The 15,355-nt window shown below is 48.5% G+C and overlaps 1 protein-coding gene across 2 annotated transcripts in view; it reads left to right on the plus strand.

The window, feature by feature from the left end:
* cop1 (COP1 E3 ubiquitin ligase) overlaps positions 1 to 10,016 on the plus strand; it is a 304,266-nt gene extending 294,250 nt beyond the window's left edge. For both annotated transcript variants that reach the window (XM_078217921.1, XM_078217922.1), the window contains exons 17-19: positions 2,266 to 2,426; positions 5,927 to 5,971; positions 8,795 to 10,016. In XM_078217921.1, coding sequence (XP_078074047.1) covers positions 2,266 to 2,426; positions 5,927 to 5,971; positions 8,795 to 8,812 — 224 coding nt within the window. In that variant the 3' untranslated portion in view covers positions 8,813 to 10,016. The remainder of the gene's footprint in view (positions 1 to 2,265; positions 2,427 to 5,926; positions 5,972 to 8,794) is intronic.
* Positions 10,017 to 15,355: the final 5,339 nt, after the last annotated feature.

The following is a 15,355-nucleotide window of genomic DNA, read 5'->3' on the forward strand; positions in this document are numbered from 1 at the left end:
GTGATTGCGCTGTCTGTGGTGTGTAACTGTGATTATGCTGTATGTGGTGTGTAACTGTGATTGCGCTGTCTGTGGTGTGTAACTGTGATTATGCTGTCTGTGGTGTGTAACTGCGATTGCGCTGTCTGTGGTGTATAACTGTGATTGCGCTGTCTGTGGTGTGTAACTGTGATTGCGCTGTCTGTGGTGTGTTACTGTGATTATGCTGTCTGTGGTGTGTAACTGTGATTGCGCTGTGTGTGGTGTGTAACTGTGAATATGCTGTCTGTGGTGTGTAACTGTGATTGCGCTGTCTGTGGTGTGTAACTGTGATTGCGCTGTCTGTGGTGTGTAACTGTGATTGCGCTGTCTGTGGTGTGTAACTGTGATTGCGCTGTCTGTGGTGTGTAACTGTGATTGCGCTGTCTGTGGTGTATAACTGTGATTGCGCTGTCTGTGGTGTGTAACTGTGATTGTGCTGTCTGTGGTGTGTAACTGTGATTATGCTGTCTGTGGTGTGTAACTGTGATTGCGCTGTCTGTGGTGTGTAACTGTGATTGTGCTGTCTGTGGTGTGTAACTGTGATTATGCTGTCTGTGGTGTGTAACTGTGATTATGCTGTCTGTGGTGTGTAACTGTGATTGTGCTGTCTGTGGTGTGTAACTGTGATTGTGCTGTCTGTGGTGTGTAACTGTGATTGTGCTGTCTGTGGTGTGTAACTGTGATTATGCTGTCTGTGGTGTGTAACTGTGATTGTGCTGTCTGTGGTGTGTAACTGTGATTGTGCTGTCTGTGGTGTGTAACTGTGATTATGCTGTCTGTGGTGTGTAACTGTGATTGTGCTGTCTGTGGTGTGTAACTGTGATTGTGCTGTCTGTGGTGTGTAACTGTGATTGTGCTGTCTGTGGTGTGTAACTGTGATTGCGCTGTCTGTGGTGTGTAACGGTGATTACATTGCTTGTGGCGTGTCACTGTTATTATGCTGCCTGTGGTGTGTAACTGATTACGCTGCTGTGGCTTGTAACTGTGATGGTGCCATCTCTGGTGTGCAACTGTGATTGCGCTGTGTCTGGTGTGTAACTGTGTTTACGCAGTCTCTGGTGTGTTACTGTGATTACGCTGTCTGTGGTGTGTAACTGTGTTTACGCAGTCTCTGGTTTGTTACTGTGATTACGCTGCCTGTGGTGTGTAACTGTGATTATGCTTCTGTGTTGTGTAACTGTGATTACACTGTGGTGTGTAACTGTGACTACGCTGCCTGTAGTACGTAATTGATTACGCTGCCTGTGGTGTGTAACTGTGATTATGATTTCTGTGGTGTATAATTGTGATCACGCTGTCTTTGGCGTTTAACTGTGGTTACACTGCCTGTGGCGTGTAGCTGTGATTTGTGTACGTATTCGCAGAGAGTATGATTTAATTCTTGGTCGGGTGTAAGTTTGTTTTGGGACTCCATTCCTCAAGAGTTCATCAGTAATATATATTAAACTGCTGCTCGGATTGAAGCAATAGCGCAGCTGTGGCCAGTTAATGGCAGACTGCTTGTTTTATTCAGACTTAAAAAAATATTCCCTTTTTTGATTAATACATTGATATTATTTAAATTTGCATACATGTAATACAGATATATTATATATAGAGGGAGACAGATATACACCAACATTTTTGTCTAATTCCAACGTGCCAAAATAATTCAATTGTTTCCGAAGAAAATCATCTCTGTCAATCCTTAAACAGCAACATCTGATTGTTGTGATCTGGAATGCATTGGCTGAAGCTCCTGCAATCAGAGTTTTCAAATGCCAAAGTTTTGAAGGGGTGTTTTACAAACCCTGTGCAATTAAGGGAGTGAAACTTCCTGTGGATAGGTGCTGAAGGGTTGCTAATAGGCCAAATGGGCTTCTGTACAGTGTAATTTTATGATTCTAAACAACACTTCAACAAAAGCATTCAAAGATGGGGAAACATCCCTCAGACCTTCACAGGACTGGAATCAGAATACAAATTGAAAACTGAGGCTAAAATTGACATCGAAGCATCACCAAAGCATTGGTCAAAGAGGAGCTTTTAAATTAGTGTTTTACAAGACACCAGAGAAAATTAGGCAGGCATTCATGAGTTTCTCAGACTCTCATGATGTTGATGTTATTCCTTTGGGAGGTCAGCCATAAATTTACATTGCTCTCTTCCTTGAAGCCAGCAGCATTTTTCAAATGTTGGGTGTCATTTTATCTCATAATGAATTGAGAAACTGGTCATTAATGTCAGATGATTCATTGGTTCTAGGAAGTGAAAACAATTCTCTCTACCTCTACTACAAGGGGCTCTCAAAAACGCTGCTTACCTTTAAGTTTGACACAGTGAAAAGTGTCTTGGACAAGGACAAAAAAGAGGATGACACCAATGAATTTGTCAGTGCTGTGTGTTGGAGGGCGTTACCAGATGGGGTAAGTGTGTTCAGCAGATATCACAATCTTAAACAATACCAACAGCAAGAGGCCTAATTCAACCTTGAATATATTCAGCAACAGAACATTGACAACCCTGTGGGCTAGAAAATTCCAAAGATTCATAACTCTTTGAGTGAAGTCATTTCCCTTCATCTCGATCTAAAATGATTGACCCTTTATCCTGAGACTGAGAGTCCAGAGTCTGGACCCTCCAGCCAGGAGTGGCCACCAGTGGCTCCTTCATAATTTTGTATATTTTAACGTGATCGCCTCTTCTTCTTCTCAATGTCAGACAATATAGACCCAATTCACTCAACCTCCCACCTCGTGAATCTTTGCTGTACCACCTCCAGGGCAAGTATATTTTTCACCAAAGCCTTGTCCAGTTAGAGGAAGACTTCATATTTTTGTTCTGGGCCTCCATTGCAACCAAGGTCAACAAAGGCTCCCCTTGTTGAGGGATGAATCATGAAAGGGCATAATTTTATGCTAAGGGGCAGGAGATTCAGAGGGGATTTGAGAAAAATAAATTTCATTCAGAGGGTGATGAGAATCTGGAATATACTGGGAAAGTAATGGAGGCCAGAAACCTTACAAACTTTAAAAAATATTTAGATGAACACTTGAAATATCATAGCATTCAACGATTTGGGACAAGTGCAGGAAAATGAAATTGAAGCCCCTTTATTGGTAGTTATTGTCAGTGCAGACTTGATGGGCCGAAGGGCCTTTTATGCACTGTGTGACTCTGCCCAATATTAATAGTACCAATATTAATAGTACCAATATTAATAGTACCAATATTAACAGTTTATCATTTAAAAAAATTCTGCTTTATTATCCTCCCTTAACTTTATATGTCCCCACATCTGCAATTTCTTGTCCACTCACTTAACCTATCTCTTAGTCGCATCTTTATGTCCTCACAGCTTACCTTCCCATGTCGCTTTGCATCATAACATTGAGGTTGCAGGAGTAAACCATACAACCCCCCATCTCCCCCAATCCTGAGGGGCAATTTCGACTGGCCAATCAGCTTAACCTGCACATCTTTGGAGTGTTGGAGGAAACTGGAACACCCGGACGAAACCAAAGTACTCGGGGTGAACATGCAAACTCAACACAAGGCTAGAATTGAACCCAGGTCCCTGGCACTGTGAGGTAGCACTGTGAACCACTTTGCCACTGTGCCGCCCCTAATTGATACAACCATCCTTGCAAGCTACTATCCCATCTCCACCCTCCCTTTCCTCTTCCAAATTTCTGCGCGCTGTCTCTCCACGCGGCCGCTCTCTGCATGCTCTCTATCCGTACAGTCTCCTGGGGCGCCCCACGTACACTTTCTCTCGGCGTGTGCTGGCTCTCTTGGCACGTCCCGGCGCTCCCTCTCTCTCTCCGCTCGAGCCCCACGCTCCCTCTCTCTCCACTCGAGTCCCCGTCCCTCTCTCTCTCCACTCGAGCCCCGTGCTCCCCCTCTCTCTCTCCACTTGGGCCCCGTGCTCCCCCTCTCTCCCTCCAAGAACAAAGAAGATTACAGCACAGGAACAGGCCCTTCGGCCCTCCAAACCTCTACCAACCATGCTGCCCAACTGAACTAAAGCCAGAAGCTTTTTCCCAGGGTGGAAGAGTCAATTACTAGGGGACCATATCCCTCTATTCCCATCCTATTCATGTATTTGTCAAGACGCCTCTTGCAAGTCACAATCGTATCTGCTTCCACTACCTCCCCCAGCAGCGAGTGCAGGCACCCACCACCTTTTGTATAAAATCAACTTGCCTTGTACATCTCCTTTAAAACTTGCCCCTCGCACCTTAAACCTATGCCCCCTAGTAATTGACTCTTCCACCCGAGGAAAAACTTCTGACTATCCACTCTGTCCATGCCCAATGCTGTAGACTATGGTTCACTGAAGAAATGTGATGTATTACATATGTGATGCCAACATTAGGGGCATTTAAATGGTCATTGGATAAACATATGAATGATATTGGAATAGTGTAGGTTAGATGGGCTTTAGATTGGTTTCACAGGTCGGCGCAACATCGAGGGCCGAAGGGCCTGTACTGCGCTGTAATGTTCTATGTTCTATCAGGTCGCCCCTCAACCTCTGTCGTTATAGTGAGAACAAACCAAGTTTCTCCAACCTCCCCTCATAGCTAATGCTCACCATGCCAGGCAACATCCTGGTAAATCTTTTCTGTACCCTTGCTAAAGCCCCCACATCCTTCTGGTAGTGTGGCAACTAGAATTGAACACTATATTCCAAGTGTGGCCTAAGTTCTATAAAGTTGCAACATGACTTGCCAATTTTTAAACTCAGTGCCTCGGCCAATGAAGGCAAGCATGCCGTATGCCGTCTTGACTACCTTATCCACCTGCGCTGCCACTTTCAGTGACCTATGTACCTGTACACCCAGATCCTTCTGCTTATCAATACTCTCAAGGGTTCTGCCATTTACTGTATATTTCCCTGTGTATTAGACCTTCCAAAATGCATTACCTCACATTTGCCCGGATTAAACTCCATCCGCCATCTCTCCGCCCAAGTCTCCAATTGATCTATATCCTGCTGTATCCTCTGGTCCTCATCACTACCATAAATCCGCCAACCTTTGTGTCATCCGCAAACTTACTAATCAAAACAGTTACATTTTCCTCCAAATCATTTATATATATCAGAAACAGCAAAGGTCCCAGCACTGAATCCCTAAGGAACACCACTTGTCACAGCGCTGCATTCAGAAACGCACCCTTCCACTGCTACCCCTGTCTTCTATGACCAAGATGTGGAGATGCCGGCGTTGGACTGGGGTAAACACAGTAAGAAGTCTCACAACACCAGGTTAAAGTCCAACACCTGGTGTTGTGAGACTTCTTTCTATGACCAAGCCAGTTCTGTCTCCACCTTGCCAGCTCACCTTTGATCCCATGCGACTTCACTTTCTGCACCAGTCTACCATGAGGAACCTTGTCAAAGGCCTTACTGAAGTCCATGTGGACAACATTCGCTGCCCTACCCTCATCAATCATCTAAGTCACTTCCTCAAAAAACTCGATCAGGTTAGTGAGACAATACCTCCCTTTCACAAAACCATGATGCCTCTCGCTAATACGTCCACTTATTTCCAAGTGGGAGTAAATCCTGTCTCAGAAGAATCCTCTCCAATAATTTCCCTACTACTGACGTAAGGCTCACTGGTCTCGAACCCCGCGCTCCCTCTCTCTCTCTCCACTCGAGCCCCGCACTCCCTCTCTCTGTCCATTTGAGCCCTGTGCTCCCTCTCTCTCTCCACTCGAGCCCTGCGCTTCCTGTCTCTCTCCGCTCGGGCCCCGCGCTCCCTCTCTCTCTCCACTCGGGCCCTACGCTTCCTCTCTCTATCTCCACTCGGGCCACGTGCCCCCTCTCTGGTTTTCTAGCTCCAATTGATTAAGTTTCCAATATATTATGGATATTGATATGTAGCTGCTAAGTTGAAAATTTATTTTCCATCCATAGGAATCGAATGTCCTCATCGCCGCGAACAGCCAAGGCACCATCAAGGTGAGCAAGCCAGTACCACTCAATGCACCAAGAAGGCTTTCCGGAAATTGTTACCTGCAAAAATCCCAGTGTGAATAACAGAGTTATTACACACAGGGATCATAGCTACTACGTGCAGTTATTACACACAGGGATCACAGTGTGAATACACAGTTATTACACACAGGGATCACAGTGTGAATACACAGTTATTACACACAGGGATCACAGTGTGAATACACAGTTATTACACACAGGGATCACAGTGTGAATACACAGTTATTACACACAGGGATCATGGTGTGAATACACAGTTATTACACACAGGGATCACAGTGTGAATACACAGTTATTACACACAGGGATCACAGTGTGAATACACAGTTATTACACACAGGGATCACAGTGTGAATACACAGTTATTACACACAGGGATCACAGTGTGAATACACAGTTATTACACACAGGGATCATGGTGTGAATACACAGTTATTACACACAGGGATCACAGTGTGAATACACAGTTATTACACACAGGGATCACAGTGTGAATAACAGAGTTATTACACACAGGGATCATGGTGTGAATACACAGTTATTACACACAGGGATCACAGTGTGAATACACAGTTATTACACACAGGGATCACAGTGTGAATAACAGAGTTATTACACACAGGGATCATAGCTACTACGTGCAGTTATTACACACAGGGATCATGGTGTGAATACACAGTTATTACACACAGGGATCATGGTGTGAATACACAGTTATTACACACAGGGATCATGGTGTGAATACACAGTTATTACACACAGGGATCATGGTGTGAATACACAGTTATTACACACAGGGATCACGGTGTTAATATAGAGTTATTACACACAAGTATCATAGTGTGAATACTCTGGTATTATACACAGCGATCACAATTATTACATACAATTATTACACACAGGCATCACAGTGTGTGTGCACTGTTATTACACACAGGTATCACTGTATATACATTGTTGTTACGCACAAACATCATTGTGTAGTGACACAAGTATTACGCACAAGGCTCACAGTGTGAATACTCAGTTATTACACACAGCGATCACAGTGTGAATACACAGTTATTACAACGGATCACAGTTATTAAACACGGGAATCACTGAGAATACACAGTTATTACACACAAGTATCACACTATGGATACATAGTTATTACACACAGTGATCACAGTGTGAATACTCAGGTATTACACATGGTGATCACAATTATTACATACAGTTATTACATGCAGGCATCACTGTGTGTATACACTTATCACACACAGCAATCACAGTGCAGTGACACAAGTATTACATGATGTGGAGATGCCGGCGTTGACACTGCAAGCTGCCAGCTCCAAGTGGAGAGGATCTCCAGTTAAACTTCTTACAAGTATTACACACAGGTTTCAATGTGAATACTCACTTATTACACAAAGTTATTAAACACGGGCATCACAGTGAGAATACACAGTTATGACACAGGGATCACAATGCGAATACATCGTTATTACACACAGGGATCACCGTGTGAATACGCACATTGCAACATAGGGCTTACAGTGTGAATACTCAGTTATTACGCATGGGTCACAGTTATTACGCATGGGTCACAGTTATTACGCACGGGGTCACAGTTATTACGCACGGGGTCACAGTTATTACGCACAGGGGTCACAGTTATTACGCACGGGGTCACAGTTATTACGCACGGGGTCACAGTTATTACGCACAGGGGTCACAGTTATTACGCACGGGGTCACAGTTATTACGCACAGGGGTCACAGTTATTACGCACGGGGTCACAGTTATTACGCACAGGGGTCACAGTGTGAATACACCGTTACTACATTCAAGGATCACAGTTATCATGTGCAGGTATTACACCCAGGGACAGCACGGTAGCGCAGTGGTTAGCACTGCTGCTTCACAGCTCCAGGGACCTGAGTTCGATTCCCGGCTCGGGTCACTGTCTGTGTGGAGTTTGCACATTCTCCTCGTGTCTGCGTGGGTTTCCTCCGGGTGCTCCGGTTTCCTCCCACAGTCCAAAGATGTGCGGGTTAGGTTAATTGGCCATGCTAAATTGCCCCTTAGTGTCCTGAGATGCGTAGGTTAGAGGGATTAGCGGGTAAATATCTGGGGATATGGGGGTAGGGCCTGGGTGGGATTGTGGTCGGTGCAGACTCGATGGGCCGAATGGCCTCTTTCTGCACTGTAGGGTTTCTATGATGGATCACTGTTAACACAGTTATTACACAAAGGGATCACAATGTAAATACTCAGTTATTACACACAGAGATCACAGTTATTATACACAGTTATTACACATGGATCGCTGTTATTACACTGGGCATCTTGACAAATATATGAGTAGCGTGGGAATAGAGGGATATAGTCCCCAAAGGGTAGGGGGTTTTAGGTCAGAATAGCAGCATGGTCGGCGCAGGCTTGGAGGGCCGAAAGGCCTGTTCCTGTGCTATACTTTTCTTTGTGCTTTGTAGTTATTAGACACAGGGATCCCAGTAAGAATACACAGTTATTACACACAGGAATCACAGTTATTACACGCAGTTATTGCATGCAGGGATCACCGCTTTTACGTGAAGGTAATACATGCAGAAATCACAGTTACTACACACAGTTATTGCACACGGGGAACAAAGTGTGAATACTCAGTTGGAAAATGTTATGTTTATGGGATGGATAATGATTGGTTATTTGCTTTGGGAACAGATCAGCCACTGTCAAATTTCATTGCCATGTCTGCTTGGGTGCAGTTTCACATTGAGTCTGTGCTGTTTTGTTCAGGTTCTGGAGCTAGTCTGAGGGAAGCCCATACTGCTGACACTTCCCATACCATGTTGCTATGGAGACTCCTTCATTGAAATGAATTTAAGTGCATAGCTGGTGTCCCAGGCTCCTGTTGATGAAGAAACTTCAGCAGTGGTAAGGGCGAGTGGCTGGATGCTCTAACCGGTAATGTCCTGGAATCAGCAACATACCTGAAGTGGTTGAATGAATCATGAACAATCTTTTCACAAACTGAGTTCTCTGAACAATAAGGATCTTGCATTTTCCACAGACTCGTGGTCCAGGTGTACTTGCAATGATGTAAAGTTTGTATTGTACTTCATAGAGATGATTGCAATAAAGAGTACAATTGGATTACCAAGGGACTGGACTGGAGAGAAGATTGCAGGCTGTTCCTTAGTTTCACTTCATAATGTCTTGTCCAGTTAACCTGACTGTAGTTTGCTTTAGGAGTCCCTGTTCTTATGGTGACTGGGTTTGAAGTCATTATTTTTAACCTGAGTTCTGTTTGGACGGTGATAGAAGCTGATCTGTCATGAAAGTGTGTTTTTCTTTAACAACATAAACCAGCTTCCTCACTTCGACAAGTGTGTTCTTCTTTGACACTAGCTTCTGTGAGACAGAAAGTGATCAGAAAGAATAAAAGTATTTCAATCGCTGGTGACGCTGTGGAGTCTGTGATTCGCTGGGCTTTAAACATCTCAATATGTTGCAGCACTGGATGTAAATTTTAATATCAGAGCATTGTGTAGATCCTCAAGGCTGTGGAGAGAGACAGTTTGCACAGATCCAGGGGAATCTCAATTCTTGCCAGGTGATGAGGTTTAATATGGGGTGGCACGGTGGTACAGTAGTTAGCATTGCTGCTTCACACGCCAAGGATTTGGGTTCAATTCCGGCCTTGGATGACTGTGTGCGCGTGCTTGCATGCGCACGCAGTTTGCCTGTTCTCCCGGGGTCGATATGGGTTTCCTCCAGATGCTCCGGTTTCCTCTCTCACTCGGACGCTGTGCACGTTCGATGGATTGGCTATGCTAAATTGTCCTTTCATGTCCCAAAATATGTAAGTTAGGGGGAGTGATGGGGTAAATATTAAGGGTTATGGGGACAGAACCTTAGTAGGGTGCTCAATTGGGAAATTGCATCCTTCTGCACCATAGGGATTCTATGGTGTGGCATTGACACTAAGTCTGTTTGAGACCAGGGCCGGGGGGGCGACGGTGAGGGCAGGGCCAGGAGCGACGGTGAGGGCAGGGCCAGGAGCGACGGTGAGGGCAGGGGCGACGGTGAGGGCAGGGCCAGGAGCGACGGTGAGGGCAGGGGCGACGGTGAGGGCAGGGCCAGGAGCGATGGTGAGGGCAGGGCCAGGGGGCGACGGTGAGGGCAGGGCCAGGAGCGATGGTGAGGGCAGGGCCAGGGGGCGACGGTGAGGGCAGGGCCAGGGGGTGAGGGCAGGGCCAGGGGGCGACGGTGAGGGCAGGGCCAGGAGCGACGGTCAGGGCAGGGCCAGGAGCGACGGTCAGGGCAGGGCCAGGAGCGACGGTGAGGGCAGGGCCAGGAGCGACGGTGAGGGCAGGGCCAGGGGGCGACGGTCAGGGCAGGGCCAGGAGCGACGGTGAGGGCAGGGCCAGGGGGTGAGGGTGAGGGCAGGGCCAGGGGGCGACGGTGAGGGCAGGGCCAGGAGCGACGGACAGGGCAGGGCCAGGAACGACGGTCAGGGCAGGGCCAGGAGCGACGGTGAGGGCAGGGCCAGGGGGCGACGGTCAGGGCAGGGCCAGGGGGTGAGGGCAGGGCCAGGAGCGACGGTGAGGGCAGGGCCAGGGGGTGAGGGCAGGGGCGACGGTGAGGGCAGGGCCAGGAGCGATGGTGAGGGCAGGGCCAGGAGTGACGGTGAGGGCAGGGCCAGGGGGCGATGGTCAGGGCAGGGCCAGGGGGTGAGGGCAGGGGCGACGGTGAGGGCAGGGCCAGGAGCGACGGTGAGGGCAGGGCCAGGGGCGACGGTGAGGGCAGGGCCAGGAGTGACGGTGAGGGCAGGGCCAGGAGTGACGGTGAGGGCAGGGCCAGGAGTGACGGTGAGGGCAGGGCCAGGAGTGACGGTGAGGGCAGGGCCAGGGGGTGAGGGCAGGGGCGATGGTGAGGGCAGGGCCAGGGGCAATGGTGAGGGCAGGGCCAGGAGCGACGGTGAAGGCAGGGCCAGGGGGTGACGGCCAGGGCAGGGCCAGGGGGTGAGGGCAGGGGCGATGGTGAGGGCAGGGCCAGGGGCAATGGTGAGGGCAGGGCCAGGGGGCGACGGTCAGGGCAGGGCCAGGGGGCGACGGTCAGGGCAGGGCCAGGGGGTGACGGTCAGGGCAGGGCCAGGGGGCGACGGTCAGGGCAGGGCCAGGGGGCGACGGTCAGGGCAGGGCCAGGGGGCGACGGTCAGGGCAGGGCCAGGGGGCGACGGTCAGGGCCAGGGGGCGACGGTCAGGGCAGGGCCAGGGGGCGACGGGCAGGGCCAGGGGGCGACGGTCAGGGCAGGGCCAGGGGGCGACGGGCAGGGCAGGGCCAGGGGGCGACGGGCAGGGCAGGGCCAGGGGGCGACGGGCAGGGCAGGGCCAGGGCGCGACGGGCAGGGCCAGGGGGCGACGGGCAGGGCAGGGCCAGGGGGCGACGGTCAGGGCAGGGCCAGGGCGCGACGGCCAAGGCCTGGGGGCGACGGTCGGGGCAGGGCCAGGGGGTGACGATCAGGGCCAGGGCGCGACGGTCAGGGCAGGGCCAGGGCGCGACGGGCAGGGCCAGGGCGCGACGGTCAGGGCAGGGCCAGGGCGCGACGGGCAGGGCAGGGCCAGGGGGCGACGGGCAGGGCCAGGGGGCGACGGTCAGGGCCTGGGGGCGACGGTCGGGGCAGGGCCAGGGGGTGACCGTCAGGGCAAGGCTGGTGCTCTACCCAGGGGAGGTTGTGCGGTGTGGAGGGCTTGGAGGGGCTCTCGCCCTGGGGAGGGTTGTGGTTCGGGTTGTGATGTGCACCCATCATGGGGTGCTTTGACGCAGGGGAACTCGAATGGCAGAGGGGATGGGTGGGTGGTGGGCACTGCTCCTGCCCGGGGTTTGGAGCACTGAATGCATCGCTGTGGGTTATATCTATCCTCAGTTTGTTGGGTCGATGCAGCACAGCCGAGGCAAGAGCAGCATCCTGATATTCAGGGTAAAATACTGATCCTTCAACACAGTCACCAAACTTCGCTGTGCCTGGCTCCTGTGGGTAAATCTTTTTCACAATCCAATGTTTAATTTCAGTTCTCTATTTTGTTCCATTACTTTCAGTGGTGTTGAAGATGAAGCTTAATTTGTCGATTCAAACATTACTCTTCAATCACAACGTTTGTGTACATTTTTCACTCTCATACTTTGTTTCTGGTCACCTATCATTAAAAGATTTTTCAATTCTTGCTGTTTAAAAGTTGCTTTTCCTAATAACTATGATAATCTCAGTGGTTGTATACAGCAGGTGTTCATTTACAACCTTGAACTATGTTGGATAACTTTTTAGACATGTGTGATTCTTGAAGCTGCTGCTGTCAGACTGAATCTCTCTTTAATGTCACTCCCTATTCCCACAAAACTCCTCATCCACTCTGTTAATAGAATCATACAGTGCAGAAAAGGCCTTTCAGCCCATCGAGTCTTCACCAGCATGTGAGAAACACCTGACCTCCCACCTAATCCCATTTATCAGCACTTGGCCCATAGCATTGGATGTTATGATGTGCCAAGTGCTTATCCAGGTACTTTTTAAACATTGCGAGGCAACCTGCCTCTAACACCCTCCCAGGCAGCGCATTACAGACTATCACCACTCTCTGGGTAAAAAAGTGTTTCCTCACATGCCCACCCCACCACCAAACCTATGTCCCATCATTGCTAACCCTTCAACTTAGGGGAATAGCTGCTCCTTATCTACTCTGCCCATGCCCCTTACAATCTTGTAAATCTCGATCAGGTCACCCCTCAGCCTTCTCTACTGGTACGAAAACAACGCTAATCTATCCAACCTCATCCTGGTGAATCTCCTGTCCATCCCCTCCAGTGCAATCACATCCTTCCTGTAATGTGGCGACCAGAATTGACTGCACACTACTCTAGCTGTGGCCTCACCAAAGTTCTATGCAACTCCTACATGACTTCACTGCTTTTGTGATCTCTGTCTCGATTGATAAAGTGTCCCATAAGACTTTTTCACCACCCTACTAACATGCCCTCCATCTTCAGAGATCTATGGATAAACACACCAAGGTCCCTTTGTTCCACAGAACTTCCTAGTGTCATGTCGTTCATTAAATACTTCCTTGTCAAATTACTCCTTCCAAAGTGTATCACCTCTCACTTTTCAGAGTTAAATTCCATCTGCCCATTTGACCATTCCATCTATATCTTGTAGCCCAAGACACTCAACCTCACTGTTAACCACCCAGCAAATCTTTGTGTCATTCACAAATTTACTGTTCCTAACCCCACACAGTCATCTTATGTCATTTATATAAATGACGAATAATCGGGGACCCAACACAGATCCCTGTGGTACGCCACTGGACACTGGCTTCTCGTCACTAAAACGGCCTTCTGTCATCATCCTCTGTCGCTGACAACTGAGCCAATTTTGAATCCATTTAACCCTGTATCCCATGTGCATTTGCTTTCTTTAAAATCTCCCATGTGGGACCTTCCATTATCTCCGCTCATTTCCTTATGCCTATTTTGGCAATGAGTATTGACGGGTATTCAACAGTCAAAATCATTGGAAGGTCATCAATATGAAATGTTAACTCTTGTTTCTTTTTTGGTTGTTGTATCTTTGCCTGATTCTGAAGAAACTGGAAGCCTAGTTATTCCCTCGCCACTCAATGGCCTTGACATTAATTTGCATCCAATTAGTTAACAGTACAGCATGGAAATATGGGTGAATCCATGCAATCCTCACTTCAGTTAGGTGATAGCTGACCTTTATCTTCCTCGCTTCATTATTCCTGAATGCCTTTCTGGTTTGAATTTTTAAATTAGTGTCAGTACTCGTTTGGTGAGAGTTCCAGATTTCCATTACTCTTTAATCATCGAATCATAGAAACCCTACAGTGCAGAAAGAGGCCATTCGGCCCATCGAATCTGCACCGACCACAACCCCACCCAGGCCCTACCCCCATATCCCCACATATTTACCCACTAATCCCTCTAACCTACGCATCCTGGGACACTAAGGGGCAATTTAGCATAGCCAATCAACCTAACCCGAACATCTTTGTACAAAGAACAAAGAAAATTACAGCACAGGAACAGGCCCTTTAGCCCTCCAAGCCTGCATTGACCATGCTGCCCGACTGAACTAAAACCCCCTATCCTTATAGAACATAGAAAGCCACAGCACAAACAGGCCCTTCGGCCCACAAGTTGCGCCGATCACATCCCCACCTCTAGGCCTATCTATAGCCCTCAATCCCATTAAATCCCATGTACTCATCCAGAAGTCTCTTAAAAGACCCCAACGAGTTTGCCTCCACCACCACCGACGTCAGCCGATTCCACTCACCCCCCACCCTCTGAGTGAAAAACTTACCCCTGACATCTCCTCTGTACCTACCCCCCAGCACCTTAAACCTGTGTCCTCTCGTAGCAACCATTTCAGCCCTTGGAAATAGCCTCTGAGAGTCTACCCTATCCAGACCTCTCAACATCTTGTAAACCTCTATCAGGTCACCTCTCATCCTTCGTCTCTCCAGGGAGAAGAGACCAAGCTCCCTCAACCTATCCTCATAAGGCATGCCCCCCAATCCAGGCAACATCCTTGTAAATCTCCTCTGCACCCTTTCAATGGCTTCAACATCTTTCCTGTAATGAGGTGACCAGAACTGCGCGCAGTACTCCAAGTGGACTTCCTGAAACCATATCCCTCTATTCCCATCCTATTCATGTATTTGTCAAGATGCCCCTTAAAAGTCACTACCGTATCCGCTTCCACTACCTCCCCCGGCAACGTGTTCCAGGCACCCACTACTCTCTGTGTAAAAAATCTGCTTCATACATCTCCTTTAAACCTTGCTCCCTGCACCTTAAACCTGTGCCCCCTAGTAATTGACTCTTCCACCCTGGGAAAAAGCTTCTGACTATCCACTCTGTCCGTGCCTCTCATAATCTTGTAGACTTCTATCAGGTCGCCCCTCAACCTCCGTCGCTCCAGTGAGAACAAACCAAGTTTCTCCAACCTCTCCTCATAGCTAATGCCCTCCATATCAAGCAACATCCTGGTAAATCTTTTCTGTACCCTCTCCAAAACCTCCACATCCAGTGTGGCGACCAGAATTGAACACTTTATTCCAAGTGCGGTCTAACTAAGGTTCTATAAAGCTGCAACATGACTTGCCAATTTTTAAATTGAGTGCCCCGGCAGATGAAGGCAAGCATGCCGTATGCCTTCTTGACTACCTTCTCCACCTGCATTGCCACTTTCAGTGTGTACCTGTACACCCAGATCCCTTTGCCTACCAATACTCTTAAGGGTTCTGCCATTCACTATATATTTCCTATCTG

This window comes from Mustelus asterias, chromosome 8 (assembly GCF_964213995.1).
Source record: "Mustelus asterias chromosome 8, sMusAst1.hap1.1, whole genome shotgun sequence".
In the NCBI taxonomy this organism is placed as follows: Eukaryota; Metazoa; Chordata; class Chondrichthyes; order Carcharhiniformes; family Triakidae; genus Mustelus; species Mustelus asterias.